Below are 22,070 nucleotides of genomic sequence, written 5' to 3' on the forward strand. Positions count from 1 at the left end.
GGGGTGGGGGGGGGGGGAGTTGAAATGTTGGGCCACGGGGCGGTGTGGTTGATTAGTGCGGGTGTCCCGGAGTTGTTCCCTAAAGCGCTCTGCTAGGAGGTGCACAGTCTCCCCAATGTAGAGGAGACCGCATCGGGAGCAACGGATATAATAAATGATATTAGTGGATGTGCAAGTAAACTTTGATGGATGTGGAAAGCTCCTTTAGGGCCTTGGATAGAGGTGTGCCCATGGCTACCCCTTTGGTCTGGAGGAAGTGGGAGGATTCAAAGGAGAAATTGTTAAGGGTGAGGACCAGTTCGGCCAAACGAATGAGAGTGTCGGTGGAAGGGTACTGTTGGGGACGTCTGGAGAGGAAAAAATGGAGGGCTTGGAGGCCCTGGTCATGGCGGATGGAGGTGTGGAGGGATTGGATATCCATGGTGAAGAAGAGCCGTTGGGGGCCGGGGAAACGGAAGTCTTGGAGGAGGTGGAGGGCGTGGGTGGTGTCTCGAACGTATGTGGGGAGTTCCTGGATTAGGGGGGATAGGACAGTGTCGAGGTAGGCAGAGATGAGTTCAGTGGGGCAGGAGCATGCTGAGACAATGGGTCGGCCAGGGTGGTCAGGCTTGTGGATCTTGGGAAGGAGGTAGAACCGGGCAGTGCGGGGTTCCCGGACTATGAGGTTGGAAGCTGTGGGTGGGAGATTTCCTGAGGTGATGAGGTTCTGTATGGTCTGGGAGATGATGGTTTGGTGATGGGGGGTGGGGTCATGGTCGAGGGGAAGAGGTGTCCTCGAGTTGACGTTTGGCTTCAGCGGTGTAGTTGAGTTCATTCTGAGGTCTTGAAGAGTGGCTGAGATTGTTGATGCATTGGTTCTAAATTTCCACATTGCCCGTTTTATTAGATTGGAAAATAGCAATAGTAATTCCTTTATTCAAAAAGGGAAACTAAATCAGCAAATTATAGGCCAGTTCAATGAGGATCAGTCATAGGGATAATGTTAGAATCTCGTATTAAAGACATGAGAATAATTCAACATAATCAGATGGAACCAACATGATTTTGTGAAATGAGAATAGTTTAACCAATTTACTGTCTCTGAAGAAGTCATGTGTAGTGTACATAATGGATATATGTGATCCGTTGCCATGGAGGTACATTGTCAACCTCACCCTTTATGTGAGATGTGGTGATACTCAGGTTGAACCACCATCAGTCACTAATGAGAGAGAAGTCCTATGATCCTCTGGAACTAAGACGACTATGGCTTTACCTTACATACTCAATTTCTAGAAAGCATTTGATAAAGGTGCCACAAAAGTTATTGTGGAAAACAAAAGCTCATGGTGCAAAGGGACACCATGTTGGCAGAGATAAAAGGCTGGCTAACGAACAGGAAAAAGTACATCTTTTTCAGGTTGGTTAGATGTAATGAACAGCATGGCATAAGGATTAATGGTGTGACCTAACTATTTACAATTTACAGATATGACTTGGATAAATGGATTGAAGATACAGTCACAGAAATGATACAAAGATAGGTGAAAAATTAAATTGCAGCCTCCTTATGTCCTTTTCACGAAGGGACACAGAGATCGGTTTTGAGAGTGGGCAAAGATTTGGAAGAGTGTATGATGTGGGAAAATGTGAAATTGTCCATCTTGGCAGGAACAACAAGGAAGCATATTTTCTAAATGGTAAGATTGCAGCGGTCCGAAATGCAAAGGAACACGAATGTCCCACAGCATGAATTACAAAAGGTTAGTATCAAGCTAATTGCATGTTATTGTTTATTGCAAGGCAAGTTGAATGCAAAAGTATGCTTCAGGTAAACAGTACATTGAGAGCCTACATCTGGACTACTGTATATGTATTAGTGTTCTTATTTAAGGAAATATAAATATGCACTGGAAGCAATTGAAAGAAAACTCACCGTAGATAGAATGGACAGGCTTATCTTGAGGAAAGGTTTGGCAGGCTATGCTTGTATTTGCTGGAATTCAGAACCAAAAGAGGAAATGCAAGACTCCGAGGGGACTTGACATTATGGATATGGAAAGGCTGCTTTTTGGAAGAATCTAGAAGTACAGGTAACTACTAAACAATAATGGTTGCTCATTTTGACAGGAGAGGAGAAATCTTTGAGTTTAGTAGTGTCTTTGCAATTCTCTTCCTTAGGGAAAAAAAGGTGATAGAAGCTGAGTTTTGGAATATTTTTAAGCCAGAGGTGGCCGGATATTTTGTGGCTTGGGGGCGAAAGGTTATCAAGGCTAGGCAGGAATGTGGAGTCAAGGTTACAATCAAATCAATGATGACTTTAAGGCACTGCAGGCTCAAAGGGTCCAATTGTGTCCGCCTGTTTCAAACTCGTACATTTGTATGCTGTACCAATGAACCAAAAACAATCCATAGAGAATAACATCTCAACCAGAAATGGGGATAGGAATATTCAAGTCACTATCAAACTGAAGGGTTACAAAACAGAATAATATTGGCACTGAGTGGGAAGTAAGCCCCACAGCATCAAATCAATTTCAAAATATAACATTTTGATAAATTCATAGTAGTACAGCAAACGTTTTACTAGTCAGAACCAATGGGCCCAGGAATGTACCACATAAATCAATGTAAAAACATACACTAACAGAAATGCAATGCAGGGAGTATACACATCACTGTTATACTTCATTTACAGAATAAATCACTAAAATAAAATTTACTAACAGCCAGCCTTCTCACCTGCGTCCTTAACTGAATACTCGGACATCCCTGGAGACAATGATAATTACAGTACTTCAGGAATATAATTTATGCTCATTTAATCAAGGGTGCCAATTCATTAGGTGACGGTGACGATGATGATTAAAACAAAGTTTGCTATAATTATATGGTATTAAAGATTATATCTTCATTTTAAAAGTACAATTCTTTTTAAAATAGGAATGCCCCACAAAATTGTGATTAATTGACTTATTGGGTTTTTTTTCTTTAAGGTGCTCCTTGAGATATTCAAAAGAATAGAAATGCGGATATTACCTCTTTGTGATGTATTCCACGTATCCCATAGAATCCTCAATTCGGCGCTTCTTGGTACATAGCAGTAGCCGGTTGAAGTTAGCATAGATGACAGATGAACCCAACCTTTTAAATTCTGCTACCAGCCTATGCAAAGTAAAAAGCATAAAATCAGTCCCAGTTTGTGCAAAATCACAACTCAATGATTTGTTTAGATAAAAGGGTATAGAACATTGAACAGTACAGCACAGTTCAGGCCTTTCGGCCCTTGATGTTGTGCTGGCCTTTTATCCTACTCTTAAGATCAGACTAACCTACATACCCTTCATTGGACCCTTCATCTTCCATGTGCCTATCCAAGTGTCGCTCAAATGTCCCTAATGCATCTGACTCTACCAGCACTGCGAGCAATGCATTCCACTCACCCACCACACTCTGTGTAAAGAACTGACCTCTGACATCTTCCCTAAACCTTTCTCCAATTGCCTTAAAATTATGCCCCTGATGATAGACATTTCCGCCATGAGAACAAGTCTCTGTCTATCCACTCTATCAATGCCTCATCTTCTTGTACACCTCTATCAAGTCACCTCTCATTCTTCTTTGCTCCAATGAGAAAAGCTCTAGCTCCCTCAACCTTTCTTCATAAGAACTGGCCTCCAGTCCAGGCAGCATCCTGGTAAATCCCTTCTGCACCCTGTCGAAAGCTTCCACATCCTTCCTGTAATGAGGTAGCCAGAACTGAACACAATTTTCCAAGTGTGATCTAACCAGGTCTCTATAGAGCTGTAGCATAACCTCACAGCTCTTAAACTCAATCCCCCTGCTAATGAAAGCCAACACACCATATGCCTTCTTAATAACCCTATCAACTTGGGTGGCAACTTTGAGGGATCTATAGACATGGACTCCAAGCTCTCTGTTCCTCCATACTGCCAAGACTCCTGCCTTTAATCCTGTATTCAGCATTCAAATTCAATCTTCCAAAATGAATAATTTCTCGTTTATCCAAGCTGAATTCTACCTGCCACTTATCAGTCCAGTTCTGCATCCTGTCAATGCCCCATTGCAACCTACAACAACTCTCCACACTATCCACAACTCCACCAACCTTCAAGTCATCGGCAAACTTACAAACCCACCCTTTCACCTACTCATTAAAAGTCATTTTTAAAGTCACAAAGATCAGACGTCCCAGACCTAATCCCTGCGGAACACCACAGGTAGCCGAACTCCAGAATGAATACTTTCCATCTATCACACCCTCAGTCTTCTAAGGGAACGCAATTCTGTATCCAGACAGCCAGATTTCCCTGTATCCTATGCCTCCTTATTTTCTGAATGAGCCTACCATGGGGAACCTTATCAAACACCTTGCTAAAATCCATGTACATCACATCCACTGCTCCAGCTTCATCAATGTGTTTTATCACATCTTCACAGAATTCAGTAAGGTTTGTGAGACATGACCGGCCCCTCACAAAGCCATGCTGTCTATCTCTAATCAAACTATGGTTTTCCAAGTAATCGTAAATCCTGTCTCTCAGAATCCTCTCCAATACTTTGCTCACCTCTGACGTAAGACTGACTGGTCTGTAATTCTCAGGGTTATCCCGATTCCATTCTTGAACAAAGTAATAACATTTGCCACTCTCCAATCATCTGACAGTGCTCCAGTGGACAGTGAGGATACAAAGATCATTGCCAAAGGCAAAGCAATATTTTCCCTTGCTTCTTGTAGTAACCTAGGGTATATCCCATCAGGCCGGCACTTATCTGTCCTTATGCTTTTCAAAATTTTCAACTCATCCTCTTTCCTATCCTGTTCTAGCATATCAGTCTGTTTCATGCTGTACTCACAAACTTCAAGATCCCTCTCAGTAGTGAATACTGAAACCAAGTATTCATTAAGGACCTCCCCTACTTCCTCAGACTCCAGGGGAAAGTTCTCTCCACTATACCTGATCGGCCCTACTCTTATTCTGGCTAACCTCTTGTTCCTCATGTAAGTGTAGAATGCCTTAGGGATTTCCTTAGTCTTACCGCGAAAACTTTTTCATGCCACCTTCAACTCTCCTAAGTCCATTCTTCAATTCCTTCCTGGCTACCTTGAAACCCTCTAAAGACCTGTCTGTTCCCTGCCTCCTCAACCTTAAATAAGCTTCTATCAGACCACAGGGCCACTTTCTCCTTGGGGAATGAGACAGAGGACTGATGGTGATTTAACCTCAGGTGAGGTGACAAGACAGAGAGTCATTCTTGGTAATCTTAGATGTGCAGAAATTAAATCTATGCTGTTTGCATCACTTTGCTTTGCAAACCAGCTGTCCAGCCAACTGCGTATAGGACTGCCAGGCTGTGACATTTTTTGTAAGCACACCATATTCCCACTTAAGACATGAAATTTAGCACCATCAATGCACTCCCCAACTACCACTTGACACACAAAAACACACTCCCTTCCTTTCTCTCTCATCCAGTACTTTTAAAAAGTCTCTTCCCTCAATTTGGCACATTAATAGCACACTACTGCCACAAATTTCAGCAGCCACTGAATCAGCCAAAGGCAAAAGGTTGTACAGACAGGTTGAACACAGGCAGTATTCAAAGAATTGTGAATGGTGCCGAACACGGTGCAATGATCTGCTTCTGACCTTATGTAATCAGCTGAATATCTTTTGGCCTAGGACACTATCATGAAGAAGAAAATGTAAGCCATTAGGGTTAAGATGATTGGCCTCCTATAGTCACAGCACAATCCAGCACTCCTTCAAGCCTGCACTGGTGTACCAGTCTAGATTGTGTTCAAGTCCTGGGCTAGAACTTAATTCCAAAACCTTCTGACTCAGGCCACAGACTAAACCACAGGTAATGGACAAACTGAGTCGATTGTGTACCATGTTGCTAGAGATGCCAATTTTAAGGTATTAAACTGAGGATCCGTCTACTTTTTCACATGGTCATTAATCCCACAGTACCACTTGATCTGGGAAACATGGTCAATGTGGACGGGTTGGGGCTTCCCTCCTCAGCCACCAACCATGCCTCCACCTTTGTTCAGGATTCAAACAGGACTGTCCTGGTAGACTCATCATTTCAGCATTTTTCTTGCCAGAAGGGACTAACTGCTTCCAATCGGGACATTACTTTTTCTTCCTTTGTTCAATATCTTATCACGTACATGCACCACCTTCCCAAGGACCTCCAACACTATGACACAGTATTGTGCTTGCTGATTCTAAACTCAAAGGGTTACCTTATTGAGGTTTATAAAATCATGAGGGGGCACAGATAGGATGAATAGCCAAGGTCTTTTTTCATGGTAGAGGAGTCCAAAACTAGAGGGCATAGGCTTACGGTCAGAGAGGAAAGATTTAAAAGGGACCAAAGGGATAATTTTTTTATCAGAGGATGGTGCGTGAATGGAATGAGCTGCCACAGGAAATGGTGGAGGTGGATACAATTCCAACATTTAAAAGGAATCTGGATCAATATCTTAAAGTCTTGAGAGGGATTTTGTCCAAATGCTGGCAAATGGGATTAGATTAATTTAGGATATCTGGTTGGCATGGACGAATTGAACTGAAAGGTCTGTTTCCATGCTGTATGACTCTAGGACTATGATAATCAGGGTGGCACATTTCTCAGATCTGCTCTGGTCTGTTGTCTATTACAAATTTTGGTGATGTTTCTTGCCTTTTAGGGCTTCTGCAACATTGAGCCAGGAAGGAATCTTGTGCATAACACAATAACAACATTTATTTCTGCTTTGTTTCTGCTTTGAATAGCAGCTCAACTAATGGTTATCGACCACCACACTCCACTAGCTGGCTGAACCTGCTCTCCTTGGGGTCCACACACTTTCTTAAAAAAAACTAAAAGGTGGTGCAATGAAAACCCACAAGTCCGAGCTGTTCCTTTCTTTTTGAGGGATATGTTGAATATTCTTTCTCCAGGCCCACTCTGGTCACCATTCACTTACTTTCATTTTTTGTGCTAACTGCATTTATCTTAATCAACAATTTGAATTTGTTATTGCGCTCACAACTGCCTTTTACATTCTTGCACATTTCTCAGATCTGCTCTGGTCTGTTGTCTATTACAAATTTTGGTGATGTTTCTTGCCTTTTAGGGCTTCTGCAACATTGAGCCAGGAAGGAATCTTGTGCATAACACAATAACAACATTTATTTTGTTAAACTTTATTTTGGTTTCCCAATTGACTCTCAACTGGCCTCGGAGGCCTAGAAAGTCACTCAATTGGACATTTGCAAACAGCTATATGAAGTCTGCCATTTCTAAAGTAGCCACAAATGCTTTGAGCACTTGAGTACTACGTGAAATAATTCTCTTTGGTCAACCACACTTTTGTTGGCACATTAGGGTATAGGCACTGTCTGAAACATTTATTCTGTTCTCTGAAAAAAAAAAATCAGAAGAGGGGACAGAATATGCACTTAGCAAGAGCTTGAAAGCAAACATGCTAAATCTTAAGGAAAAAACATGTTGAAATGATTAGGCTAGAATGTCTTCAGAAAATGCAGACCAATTTCACAAGGTGCTTATATTTTTGTCTTAAGTGCGCATTCTCGTTCTTCATTTCTTGAAAACTTACTGAAGAAACAGCTTCTTCATCATGTTATGGAGAATACGGTGTAATGCAGGATCATATAGCAGTGAAGAAGGTGATCGCAGCCAACGATAAAAGTGCATCACTTGGTTATCAGCATAAACATTTTGATATTGAGTGATCTCCTTCACCCAGCCAACAACCATGCTTTTCAAAATTCTGGAACAAGAAAACATACATGAATGAAAATAAGGAATAGTATAAATAATTCACTATAACCACACAACATCAGTGGGCTTATCTTCCTTGCACAGCTACACTGCTGTAAGGAATTAACAACTGGCACCAAGTTGAGAGCTCGGATTACAGCATCTTGAAACAAATGGTTACATTTAAGGTATTAGCTTTTGACCTAAAAGAATATCAGATTGATCGATGCTCAGATCCCGATGAAGAGTCCCAGTGAAACTTCTGAAACTCCCCTTTCCACACAAATACCTGAAAGTGTTGGAGCATAAAGCTGCCTCATCATAGCTGGCAAGTGCATTAGCTGCCTGATTACCAGCCATCATGTCTTCGAGGGAAGCTTGCTGGATTACATCGAAGCTGATACCAATACTGGATGCCCCCTCCATATCATTAATGTGATGGGACTGAAGGATGGTATTCACAGCCAAGCTCTGAATATCCAGCTCCACAGAAACTATAAAAGAGAACCAGAATATAAATATTACAGAAAATTCTTAGTAGCAACTTAATTCCAATTATCAGAGTTAAAACAGAACAAGTTTTTGAGAAGGCTTGGACAAAACAATAAGTATACCGCTTTGGATACTGTTGGGGGGACGGCCTAGCAGGGGTAAGCTGCAGTGACCGGGTCTCTGGCACGAGGTCCGGCTCTGAGGCTCAGAAGGGAAAGGGGGAGAGGAGGAGAGCGTTAGTTATAGGAGACTCTTTAGTTAGAGGGACAGACTGGCAGTTCTGTGGACATGGGTGAGACTCTCGGATGGTTTGTTGCCTCCCGGGTGCCAGGGTCCGAGACGTCTCGGACCATGTCTTCAGAATCCTTAAGGGGGAGGGTATGCAGCCAGACGTCGTGGTGCACATTGGCACCAACGACATAGGTAGGAAGAGGGGTGGGGAGGTCATTCAGGAGCTCAGGGAGTTAGGCTGGAAGCTAAAAGCTAGGACGGACAGAGACGCCATCTCTGGGTTGTTGCCGGTGCCATGTGACAGTGAGGCAAGGAATAGGGAGAGAGTGCAGTTGAACACGTGGCTGCAAGGATGGTGTAGGAGGGAGGGCTTCAGGTATTTGGACAATTGGACTGCATTCTGGGGAAGGTGGGACCTGCACAAGCAGGACGGGTTGCACGTGAACCAGAAGGGCACCAATATCCTGGGAGGTAGGTTTGCTAGCACTCTTCGGGGGGGTTTAAACTAATTTGGCAGGGGGATGGGATCCGGACTTGTAGTCCAGCAAGTAGGCTAGCTGTTTGTCAGGATGTCCAAGAATGTAGGGAGGCTGTGGAGAAGGTAGCACTGACAGGGAGTACCTGCGGACACAGAGATGGGCTCAAGTGTGTATACTTCAATGCAAAGAGTATCAGAAGTAAGGTGGGTGAACTTAAGGAATGGATCGGTACCTGGGACTACGATGTTGTGGCCATCACGGAAACGTGGATAGAAGAGGGACAGGAATGGTTGTTGGAGGTTCCTGGTTACAGATGTTTCAGTAAGATTAGGGAGGGTAGTAAAAAAGGAGGGGAGGTGGCGTTGCTAATTAGAAATGGTATAACGGCTGCAGAAAGGCAGTTCGAGGGGGATCTGCCTTTGGAGGTAGTATGGGCTGAAGTCAGAAATAGGAAAGGTGCAGTCACCTTGTTGGGTGATTACTATAGGCCCCCCAATAGCAGCAGAGATGTGGAGAAACAGATTGGGAAACAGATTTTGGAAAGGTGCAGAAGCCACAGGGTAGTAGTCATGGGCGATTTCAACTTCCCAAATATTGATTGGAAGCTCTTTAGATCAAGTAGATTGGATGGGGCGGTGTTTGTGCAGTGTGTACAGGAAGCTTTTTTAACTCAGTATGTAGATTGCCCGACCAGAGGGGAGGCCATATTGGTTTTGGTACTTGGTAACGAACCGGGACAAGTGATGGGCTTGTTAGTGGGTGAACATTTTGGTGATGATGACCACAATTCTGTGACTTTCACCTTGGTTATGGAGAGAGATAGGTGCGTGCAACAGGGTAGGTTTTACAATTGGGGGAAGGGTAAATACGATGCTGTAAGACAGGATCTGAGGAGCATAAGTTGGGAGCATCGGCTGTCAGGGAAGGATGTCATTGAAATGTGGAACTTTTTCAAGGAACAGATACGACGTGTCCTTGGTATGTATGTACCTGTCAGGCAGGAAAGAGATGGTCATGTGAGGGAACCTTGGTTGACGAGGGAGGTTGAATGTCTTGTAAAGAGGAAGAAGGAGGCTTACATAAGGCTGAGGAAACAAGGTTCAGACAGAGTATTGGAGGGATACAGGATTGCCAGAAGGGAGCTGAAGAAAGGGATTAGGAGAGCTAAGAGGGGGCATGAAAAATCTTTGGCGGATAGGATCAAGGATAACCCAAAGGCATTTTATGCGTATGTGAGAAACATGAGAATGACGAGAACGAGGGTAGGTCCGATCAAGGACAGTAGTGGGAGACTGTGTATTGAGTCGGAAGAGATAAGTGAGGTCTTGAATGAGTACTTTTCTTCAGTATTTACAAACGAGAGGGACCGTATTGTTGAAGAGGAAAGTGTGAAATGGACTGGTAAGCTAGAGGAGATACTTGTTAGGAAGGAAGATGTGTTGGACATTTTGAATAACTTGAGGATAGACAAGTCCCCGGGCCTGACGGGATATATCCTAGGATTATGTGGGAAGCAAGAGAGGAAATTGCAGAGCCGTTGGCAATGATCTTTTCATCTTCACTGTCAACGGGGGTGGTAACAGCCAGCCGAAGAGCGGGAGCTTGGACCAGGGGCCTGCCAGGAGCGGTGAGTCACTGATTTGAGCTTTTACATCTGAAATCAGAGAGCAGAGATTTCTGGGAGAGGAGGCACTTCTTTTTATTTCCGTCCAACTGTTTTAGTCAGTGTTTTCTCAACCGAGACCCTATCCTTGTAGGGCCTCCCATCCAACCACCTCCTCTAACCTTAAAGAACAGAGACACATCGGATAAGCTTCTCTACTTTTTTACTTTGCGATAAGGGGACTAGCAGGGATGGGACTGCAGGGAGAGCAATGTACCTCCTGCATGATGTTTGAGGTGAGGGATGCCATTAGTGTCCCATCCAAGTATACCTGCAGGATGTGCACCCAACTCTCACTCGTCCAAGATCGTGTTAGGGAACTGGAGCGGGAGCTGGATGAACTTCGGATCATTCGGGAGGTAGAGGCTGTGTTAGGCAAGAGTTACAGGGAAGTAGTTACTTCTGGACATGAAGAAAGCTGGGTGACTGTTCGAAGGGGGAAAAAAAACAGGGTCAGTGGAGGGATCCCCTGTGGTCGTTTCCCTGAAAAACAAATATACCGTTTTGGATACTGTTGAGGGGGACAACTTATCAGGGGTATGCAGTGGGGCCCAGGTCTCTGGCACAGAGCCTGTCCCTGTTGCACAGAAGGGAAGGAGGGAAAGCAGGAGAGTGTTAGTCATTGGGGACTCAATAGTTAGAGGGTCAGATAGAAGTTTTGTTGGGAATTAACGAGACTCACAGTTGGTGTGTTGCCTCCCAGGTGTCAGGGTCCAAGATGTCTCGGTTTGTATCTTTGGGGTCCTGAAGGGAGTGGGTGACCAGCCTCAAGTCGTGGTCCATACAGGTACCAACGATATAGATAGAAAGAGGGATAAGGATGTAAGGCAGGATTTCAAGGAGCTAGGGTGGAAGCTGAGAGCTACAGCAAACAGAGTTGGTATCTCTAGTTTGTTACCCGTGCCACGTGATAGCAAGGCAAGGAATAGGGGGAGATATCAGCTGAACAAGTGGCTGCAAGGATGGTGCAGGAGGGAGGGTTTCAGGTACTTGGATAATTGGGGCTCATTCTGGGGAAGGCGTGACCTGTACAAACAGGACAGTCTTCACTTGAACCAGAGGGGTACTAATATCCTAGGTGGGAAATTTGCTGGTGCTATTCGGGTGGGTTTAAACTAGCTCAGCAGGGGGATGGGAACCTAAGGCTTGGTTGCAGTGCACAGGAGGATGAGAGTAGGGAGGACAGGTACAGGATTTCAGGGTCACAGGAATGTGCTGGCAGACAGCAAACTGGTTTGAAGTGGGTCTACTTCAACGCCAGAAGTATCCAAAATAAGGTAGGTGAGCTTGCAGCATGGATAGATACCTGGGACTTCGATGTTATGGCCATTTCGGAGACATGGATAGAGCAGGGTGAGGAATGGATGTTGCAGGTTCTGGGGTTTACATCTTTCATTCAGAACAGGCAAGGTGGTAAAAGAGGGGGAGGTGTGGCCTTGTTCATCAAGGATAGTATAACGGTGGCTGAAAGAACTTTTGACGAGGACTCATCTACTGAGGTAACGTGGGCTGAGGTGAGAAACAGGAGAGGAGAGGTTACACTGCTTGGAGTTTTTTATAGGCCTCCGCAGAGTTCCAGGGAGGTGGAAGAGAGGATTGGCAAAATTATTCTGGGTAGGAGTGAAAGGTGGTCATTATGGGGGACTTTAACTTCCCCAACATTGACTGGAAATGCTATAACTCTAGTACGTCAGATGGATCAGTTTTTGTCCAATGTGTATAGGAGGGTTTCCTGACACAGTATGTCAAAGGGGAGACAAGAGGGGTGGCCACACTGGATTTGGTGCTTGATAATGAACCAGGCCAGGTGTTTGATTTAGTTGTAGGTGAGCACTTGTGGAGAGAGTGACCATAATTCAGTTACATTTAGTTTAGTGATGGAAAGGGATGGGTACATGCCACAGGTCAAGAGTTATCGATGGGGCAAGGGCAATTATAATATGATTAGGCAAGAATTTGGATGCATAGAATGGGACAGCAAAATGCAGGAGATGCAGACAATATGGAAATGTGGAGCTGGTTTAAAGAACAAATATTGCTTGTCCTTGATAGGTATGTCCCTGTAAGGCAGGGAGGAAGTGATAAGGTAAGGGAACCGTGGTTTACTACAAAAATTGCATTTCTTGTTAAGCAGAAGAAGGAGGCTTATGTGTTGATGAGGTGAGAGAGTTACAGATCAGCTAGGAAGGATTTAAAAGAGAGTTAAGAAGAGCAAAGAGAGGACATGAGCAGTCTTTAGCAAATAGAATAAAGGAGAACCCTAAAGCTTTCTATAGGTATGTGAGGAAAAAAAAGATGACTCGGGAAGGAATTCAGCCAGTCAAAGACAGAAGTGGGAAGTTGAGTGTGGACTCTGTGGAGATCAGAGAGGTGCTAAACGAACATTTCTCATCTGTTTTCACTCAGGAAAACGAGAATATTGTAGAGGAGAAGAATGAGGTACGAGATATTAGACTGGAAGGGATCGAGGTTAGGTATGAAGAGGTGTTATCAATTCTAGAAGGAGTGAAAGTAGACAAGTACCCTGGGCAGGATGGGATTTATCAGAGGATGCTCTGGGAGATAGGGAGGAGATAGCAGAGCCTTTGGCTTTGATATTTGAGTCATCATTGCCTACAGGTTTAATACCAGAGGACTGGAGGATTGCAAATGTTGTGTCCTTGTTCAAGAAGGGCAGTAGAGATGACCCAGGTAATTATAGACCAGTGAGCCTTACTTCTTTTGTAGGAAAGGTTTTGGAAAGGATTATAAGATTTATAATCATCTAGCAAGCAACAATTTGATTTCAGATAGCCAACATGGTTTCGTCAAGGGCAGGTTGTGTCTCACAAAGCTCATTGAGTTTTTTGAGAAGGTGACCAAGCATGTAGATGAGGATAGGACAGTTGACGTGGCATACATGGACTTCAGTAAAGCCTTTGATAAGGTTCCACATGGTAGGCTGTTGGAGAAAATGCAGAGGCATGGAATTGAGGGTGATCTAGCAGTTTGGATTAGAAACTGGATTTCTGAAAGGAGGCAGCGAATGGTGGTTGATGGAAAATATTCTGCCTGGAGTCCGGTTACTACTGGTGTGCCACAAGGATCTGTTTTGGAACCACTGCTGTTTGTCATTTTTATAAATAACTTAGACGCAGGCAAATGTGAATGGATTAGTAAATTTGCAGATGACACTAAAGTCAGAGAAGTAGTGGACAGGTTGGAAGAATGTTACAGGTTGCAGGGGGACTTGGATAACCTGCAGAATTGGGCTGAGAAGTGGCAAATGGAGTTCAATGCAGCTAAATGTGAGGTGATGCACTTTGGGAAGAATAACAGGAAGGCAGAGTACTGGGTCAATGGAAAGATTCTTGGTAGTGTGGATGTGCAGAGGTGTCCATGTACATAGATCCCTGAAAGTTGCCAGCCAGGTTGATAGTGCTGTAAAGAAGGCATACGGTGTGTTAGGTTTCATTCATAGAGGGATTGAGTTCTGGAGCCGCAATATCATGCTGCAACTATATAAAATGCTGGTGGGGCCACACTTGGAATATTGTGCATAGGTTTGGCCGCCATATTTCAGGAAGGATGTGGAAGCATTGGAAAAGGTGCAGAGGCGATTTATCAGGATGTTGCCTGGTCTGGAGGGAAGGTCTTATGAGAAAAGACTGAGGGACTTGGGTCTGTTCTCATTGGAAAGAAGAAAGCTAAGAGGAGATTTGATAGAGACATACAAGATGATCAGAGGATTAGATAGGGTAGACAGTGAAAGTCTTTTTCCTAGGATGATGACATCAGCTTGTACGAGGGGGCATAACTACAAATTGAGGGGTGATAGATTTAAGACAGATGTCAGAGGCAGGGTCTTTACTCAGAGAGTAGTAAATGTGTGGAATGCCCTACCTGCCAATGTAGTCAACTCAGCCACATTAGGGATATTTAAACAACCCTTGGATAAGCACATGGATGATGGCGGGTTAGTGTTGGGGGACAAGCTGAGAATAGTTCACAGGTCGGCGCAACATTGAGGGCGGAAGGGCCTGTTCTGCACTGTATTGTTCTATGTCCTAACTGGGCATGATGCACAGTGGTTATGTTACTGGATTAGTAAACTGGAGGCACACATTAACACCTCAAAATGAAGGTTCACATTCCACCAAAAGCAGGTGGGAAATTTAAATTTAATTAATTAAATAAATCTAGAGTAAAATGTCCAGCATCAAGAATGCTAAAATGTTGACATTTGACAGCATTTGAAGTGATCCACAAAGCTTTAAGAGACTTTGTTAAGATTATTGCATTTAATTCTGGTCGTTATGTTACAGGAAGGATGTGGAGGCTTTGGAGAGAGTGCATATAGGTTTAACAGGATGCTGCCTGGATTAGAGGATATGAACTATAAGGTTAGGCTAGAAAAACTCAGCATGTTTTCTCTGGAGCGGTGGCGGTTGGAGGAAACTTGATAGAAGTCTATAAAATTATGAGCTGCATAGATAGGGCTCACGGTCAGAATTTATTACCTCCAGAGTTGAAACATCTAATAGGAGGGAGCATTTAAGGTGAGAAGGGGATAGTTCAAAGGAAATTTCTAATCAGGAAGGAAATCAGAGTTATAGGGGAAAAGACAGGAAAAAGTGGATTTGAGGATCATCGAATCAGCCATGATATCACTGAATAGTAGAGCGTACTCAACGGAATGGATAGTGTACTTCTCCTAATTGCTGACACTCTTATCCTCTGTATAGTTGTTTTATTTCTTTGTTTGTTGCAGCTTTTATGCAGGAATAAGCACAAACAAAACAAACGAGAAAGGTGCAAATTTTGTTCATTGCATTTAGGAGTACTTCATTTGGTCACTGAAATCTGGTCCACCGTTTGCTACACCATGTGGTATTGCCTATGCAAATATAGCTTTTTTTTCTAGGGTTGATTCCTTCCCGCTATTCTCCATGCTCCAGTTATTTTATTATTTTATGCTTTGGAGAATTAGAGGGGGAAGGATGGGCAATAATCCACACTTTTGAACTATATATATATATATATATATATATATATATATATATAAAAGTATAGTTATCCTTATGAAGGTAGGTCCATTGTTGTACAGCAACCCATGTACCTGTGGAGTAACACCCTGGATTATTGATCTCAACTGTTGACTTTTCATCAAATTCCATAACCAGGCGATTATCGTCTGCTTCCTTTCCTCCCAGATCAGGTCGTGATGTTGGAGAAAGCCACAACAGATGGTTATGTCGTCTAAGATGTCTGGAAAAGAAGAGGTCTGATCCAAAGGTTGAGATGTCATCTGGAAGATTTCCAATAGGAATATGATAATACCTGGAAATAAATTATGTAATTAGTATTAAATAACATTTATTTACGACATGACAATTTATTAAAGCATGATTTCATGTTCTTACTTTGTTTTACTCCATCAGAGACAAACCCAATGCGGTGAGCATACACTGTACAAGTATCTTCAGGCAAAATGATAGAATTTGAATAGACCACATTCTGTCAGCCTCAGGTCGTCACATCTGGGTGTGCACTCCCTTCCAATGTTGAAAGTTTTGCCTCTGAACCTTGAAAAAAATGCTTCTCTATCTACTGGATGTATCTACTGGACCTCCCCCAAAAAGGTCATTGAAGAATGCTCTCGAGAACCTCTGCCAATGTTACCATACAGCTTGCACTTGAAAGAATGCAAGAATAATGGAGGATTATACCTTTGCAGGCCTTTTCTCAAACAGACAGATAAGACGGCCAACAATGCAAATTCCAATGGCAGGTTCCTGCTGATTTCCCTTTACCTCATTCTCCCATTTCTAAAACAATGTCAATGAAATAGGGCATTGCTAGGTAGCCCAGCATTTTTTGCTCATTCCCAGTTGACCCCAAATCTGAGTGGCAGCCAGGAGTGAACCACAGATTCTGGAGTCACATGTACGCCACACCAGGCAAGAATGGCAGATTTCCTTCCCATTACTGAAGCACATGTTCTAACAACAATTGATAATGGTTACATGGTCGCCATTAGACTAGCTTTTAATTCCAAGTTTCTAATGAATTCAAATTTCAACATGTGCCATGCTAGGATTTTACCCATGACCCCAGAACAAGAGCCTGGGGCTCTGGTTTACTAGTCCAGTGACAGACATATTGTACAACCTGTTGTAGTCTACTTTTGTAACTGTAAGTTCTCTTACCTGGCCATCTCAAAAGCTTTGGACAAAATACTATCCAAGTTGAGGTAGTGTCTGATCATTCTGCGGACACCATGGCGCTGCCAATCCAGTACACCATAACTAATATCATCATTTACATGAACAGGCACCAATGGAAACTCATCCAAAACTGACATCCCGTTTGTCAGCCTCTTTAGCTGCCACTTTGATTGCACTGCAATGAGAGTTGGTCCTCTTTTCTCATCCTTTAAAAGAAAAAGAACTTAAAATCAATTAATTTCATGCCATCCTACTACAGATTGCAGTATTAACATTAGTTTCAACTTGCTTCCCTCCCTTATATTTAATAATTGATAAAGATCAGAGATATACAGTGGCTACACATTGCCAGGACATCCTACTATTGTACACCTATACTTTGACAGCCACACATTTAAGGGAATTTCAATCCCTGCAATGCCTTTTAGCAACACTAAGATAAAACATAGCTGATAAACAGCAGTTGTAGCCAAACAACGAGTGCTGCATCCACCTATGTTTTGCAATCTACCTCAAGTAGATTGATGCACACAGATTGATGCTATTGTACAATAACCTGTAAGGGTGGTAAAGGCATAAATCCTCAAAACATTTAAGTAGTATTAAGGTGTGCACTTGTGATGCCAAAGCATACAAGGCTACAGGCCAAGTGCTGGAAAATGGGATTAGAATAGTCAGGTGGTTGTTTCTGACAGGTACAGTTACAATGGGCCACAGGGCCTTTCTGTGCTGTAAATTTCAATGATTTTGAGAATATATATTCAACTTACTTGTGAGCAAATCCACCTCAAACAAAGATGGAATTGCGGTAGCCACTAACCTATTATAGCAGTGTCCACAAGTGAAGATACCACACTAAGCAAGCAAAGTCAAAAATTGCAATTATATTTAGAATATAAATATAGCTAAGAAAGTTTAAGCTCAGACCCAATAAACTGATTAGTATCTATACTTTAATTTGCTTGTCTGTCTATCTTGTAAATTTGTAAAAGTGTTGGCATTGACTTAAATATATTTAGCTGCTTGCTTTGGATTATCATATGTATTAAGTACAAGGTGACATTTTATTCAAAACCTGGAAGTTTATTACAGTAAAATACAGATATGCAGAGCTGCATTGTGGACATAGCTTTTAAATGTATGGTACTGTATATTAGTGCAAATCCATTAGTTTACATATCATCTTCAAGATGCACTACACAACACCTCCCAAACCTGGCAGCTGTATCACCAAATGCAAGAGAATACCACCACCTTCAAATTCCATTCAAAGACATTCACCAGCTTGATACAATGCATCAACATTTCTCTACCACTGATTTGGCTATGATCTTGAACTCTCTACCTACCACTACTGTGGGGGTACCTTCACATTATATTTAATGATTCCAGCTGGTTATAATACAGAACGAGTTAGATCCCAGATAGAAACCTTCTTTGATATACCGTAAGTTCTATTTTCTTTAGTTCTGTATGGTGGTCAGCTGTTTAACATATTTACAAGAACCTGCCAATGTACTTTCAATAAAATAACCAAGTTTAATACATACAAAGAAAAACAAAAAATATTTTACACTATGCAAGTACGATTTAAAATGGTTTTTAATACAAAATTTCAGAAGGAAAGATTGAACTTTTCACTTAAATGTCAGGGAAGGGTCACCCTAAGTCCATGGTAAAGCTCTTATTCAGTTAACATGGCTGTCACTTATTTGTTTTGTCAAATTTTTGCATTCTCCTGATACTTTCTGCTTCAATTAAAGTCCCTACTGAGACCTTTAAATAAGGTACAAACTCATTTCACTTACTCCTTAACAAATGTTCCTTGAATGCACATCTTCAACATCCTAATAGCTTGCTGACGTCACCGGAGTTTTTCATCTACTGATTTCTAAGCCACTCAGGAATTCTTTTTAAGTCAGACTGCAAATAATAGCTTCAAAGGATCGCATCTCTCTGAATGAACCTGCAGACTTCTTGATTTCTTCTGGATTGTTCTGACTGTGTTACAAGACTCTGGTTGATAGGCAAATAGCTTTTTCACATTTTTTTATCTTTGCTTTCTAATGCACTGAACTGTATACTTTAAAGGTTCAAATACTGCATGGCATCATTTATATAAACAATTCAGATGTGAACACAGGGGATATTGTTAGTAAGTTTGCAAATGACACTGAAACTGGAGTTGCAGTGGACAGCGAAGAAGGTTACCTCAGAGTAGAGTCATTCCTGAAGAAGGGCTCATTCCTGAAGAAGGGCTCATGCCCGAATCGTCGATTCTCCTGCTCATTGGATGCTGCCTGACCTGCTGCGCTTTTCCAGCAACACATTTTCAGCTCTATTTCAGAGTAGGATCTTGATCAGATGGGCCAATGGGCCATGGAGTGACAGAGGAGTTTAATTTGGATAAATGTGAGGTGCTGCATTTTGGAAAGTAAATCAGGGCAGGACTTATACAACTTAATGTGGACCGTTGCCAAATAAAGAGACCTCAGAGTGCAGGTTCATAATTCTTTGAAAATACAATCGCCGCTGGATAGGATAGAAGGAAGGCATTTGGTATGGTTTCCTTTGTTGGTCAGAGTATCGAGTATAGGAGTTGGGAGGACATGTTGCGGCTGTACAGGACATTAGTTATTGGAATACTGTGTACAATTCTGGTCTGCCTCCTATCGGAAGGATGTTGCTAAACTTGAAAGGGATGAGAAAAGATTTGCCAGGATTGAAGGGTTTGAGCTACAGGGAGAGGCTGAATAGGCTGGACCTGTTTTCACTGCAGCATCAGAGGCTGAGGGGCATGGATAGCTTACAGAGGTTTAGGAAATCATGAGGGACATGGATAGGGAAATTAGACAAGATCTTTTCCCTGGGGTGGGGGATTTCAGAAATAGAGGGTATAAGTTTAGGGAAGGGAAAATTTTAAAAGGGTCCTAAGGGCAACTTTTTCACACAGAGTTTAGTGTGTGTATGGAATGAGCTGGTACAATTGTCGTAGCTGGTACAATTACAACATTTAAAAGTCATCTGGATGGGTATTTGAATAGGAAGGGTTTAGAGGGATATGGGCCAAGTGTTGGCAAATGGGACTAGATTAGTTTAGAATATCTGGTTGGCATGGATGATTTGGACCGAAGGGTCCGTTTCATGTGTACATCTCTGTGACTCTAAATACTGTACTGAAATGCACTGAAATAAAACAAATCTCCAGAAATGGTGTCATCACTCAAAATAATTCTAGGATGAAACTAAAAATACATCTTCCTTTTCTTAACACAATAAAAGTATAATTTCAAAATTAAGCTGTCATTCTTCCACTTTAGAACACAAGCTCTCAACCTACAAGATTCTATGAACCTTCACCATGTTATGGACAGCAGTGTCTCAAGAGGGTGACTCATAACGATCACATTAAGAGAAAAAATAGTAACGCTCACATTCCATGCGTAAAAGTTACTTTCAACTCCAATGAAACACTAAAATACAAAGTTTTAAATTGTTCTTGTTGAACAGAATCCAGATTAATTCAGTAAACTATCATTCACATTTGAAAACTTCTAATAGCTCCCTCAAAATTAATGTAAAAATATTTCAGTTTAAAGCTCATATTATATTTTCCAGTCAGCCATAACTTTTGGTGCTTAGGTAAAAATGTCAAGCAAACCAATGGATTAGAAATGGGTGAACAAACCATTTTTGTACTTGTTAAAAAAGGAATAATGCATTACCTTATAGCTCAGCAAAAGACGCTGAATCGCTCTGTAGATTAACTTTGGGTCTTTTTCTGCCTGAACTTCAAATGTGTGCTTATCAGGTGGCAGCAGTTCTTCATCTAATTTCTCCAGCATAGCAGTGCGTTCAGATGCATATAGATTATTCAAATTCGGCATTTGATTACTGCGCACCTAATGAGAGATAAAAATAGATAGAATAAAAATAGCCACCGCCAGATTAAAATCTTATCAAAATATTCTGGTTCCTAATACATCATATCATTTTAAATTATGAATAGTTGTTAGTCAGAAATAAACTTTAGATCAGTGAAAATCACCCTGGACTAGACAACTGCTACAAAATATATTCAAAAATATAAGAACATTCACTGAAGAATTATTGGATAATTTTAAATCAGTAGTCAGTCACTATCACCTGTAAAATTCAAAATTAGATTTCATAATAGGTATAACAGTCGTATTTCAGCCAAGACTTACTTACAAAAGATCAATGCATTCCCAAAGATCTCTCATTCCATTTGAGAATAATAAAGATTAGAAGTCTCTACATTTGGTACTGTGCATGATCAACTATGTTTCATGAAAAATTCTGTACTCAAGAGGTGAAAAGTTCATTACAATTATGTAATATAGACCATTAGGCTTGTGCTAGCTCCACCAAAGAATCATTCATCTGTCCTATGTCCCTGAATCCTGAACACCTTGCAACTGGAACAGTATCCTCTCTTTTTCTATCAAAATAATCCATAAAAGTGAACATTAACATTACAAGATGGAACAATGTCTTTCCCAGAAAGCAAATAATTACAATACAGCAGCATAGAAAATCTAATTACTTCAAAATATTTTATATTAATATATTTTCCACACCATTGATGATTAATCTCAATTTAATGACAATTGTATTTGGCACCCAAAAAGCAGCCCTCTGTGGTTAAACACTAAAATGATACAGTTACGTCGTCATGTTGCAATGAAAGTGTCCAAACAGTCTGATTTTTCAGCAACCCTTATTCCCAATGCAGGTAGTGATGAGGACATGCAACATTTAGTCTTGAAACCTGATGCACATTCCAAGTAGGTCTCAGTCATCTAATGTAGCTCAGCTTTCCAATCTGGAGGGTTGCACATCTTCCGAACTTTCAGTACTTTGGTTAAAAGATTTTCGGGTTCTTTTGGCACGCGTTTTAAAAATTAGAGTCAAGTTCATCTGTACAACTTTGAAATGTACGAAAACTCTTGACAGAAAACGTATTTTGAAATATGCTCAACATCAATCAGAAATACATGATTGTGCTTTTGAAGGCATCTATATTCGATAAGAGTATTATCATTTCCTTCCTTCAAGTACTTGTATGTTAGGATCTTCATTGTCCTATTTGATATTTTTCAGATACAACATGGAGACCAGGTATAAGAAAAGATAGTCTTCTTTTATGCCTGACACAGATGGTCTTGCTGTTGTGAAGAGGGGTAGTCAGGATGTTTCTTT

The 22,070-nt window shown here is 41.7% G+C and overlaps 1 protein-coding gene across 2 annotated transcripts in view; it reads right to left on the minus strand.

Moving 5' to 3' along the window:
- pole (polymerase (DNA directed), epsilon) overlaps positions 1-22,070 on the minus strand; it is a 160,005-nt gene that overhangs the window by 40,283 nt on the left and 97,652 nt on the right. For both annotated transcript variants that reach the window (XR_006315365.2, XM_043715574.2), the window contains exons 36-41: positions 20,573-20,749; positions 16,830-17,053; positions 15,740-15,960; positions 8,066-8,270; positions 7,613-7,786; positions 3,019-3,144 (exon numbers count right to left, since the gene is read on the minus strand). Coding sequence is in view for 1 of the 2 variants with exons in the window: in XM_043715574.2 (XP_043571509.2) it covers positions 3,019-3,144; positions 7,613-7,786; positions 8,066-8,270; positions 15,740-15,960; positions 16,830-17,053; positions 20,573-20,749 (1,127 nt within the window). In the remaining variant the exon portion in view is untranslated. The remainder of the gene's footprint in view (positions 1-3,018; positions 3,145-7,612; positions 7,787-8,065; positions 8,271-15,739; positions 15,961-16,829; positions 17,054-20,572; positions 20,750-22,070) is intronic.

Source organism: Chiloscyllium plagiosum, unplaced genomic scaffold, assembly GCF_037043375.1.
Source record: "Chiloscyllium plagiosum isolate Xiang-an unplaced genomic scaffold, Cpla_swu_hap1 HiC_scaffold_24, whole genome shotgun sequence".
Lineage (NCBI taxonomy): Eukaryota > Metazoa > Chordata > Chondrichthyes > Orectolobiformes > Hemiscylliidae > Chiloscyllium > Chiloscyllium plagiosum.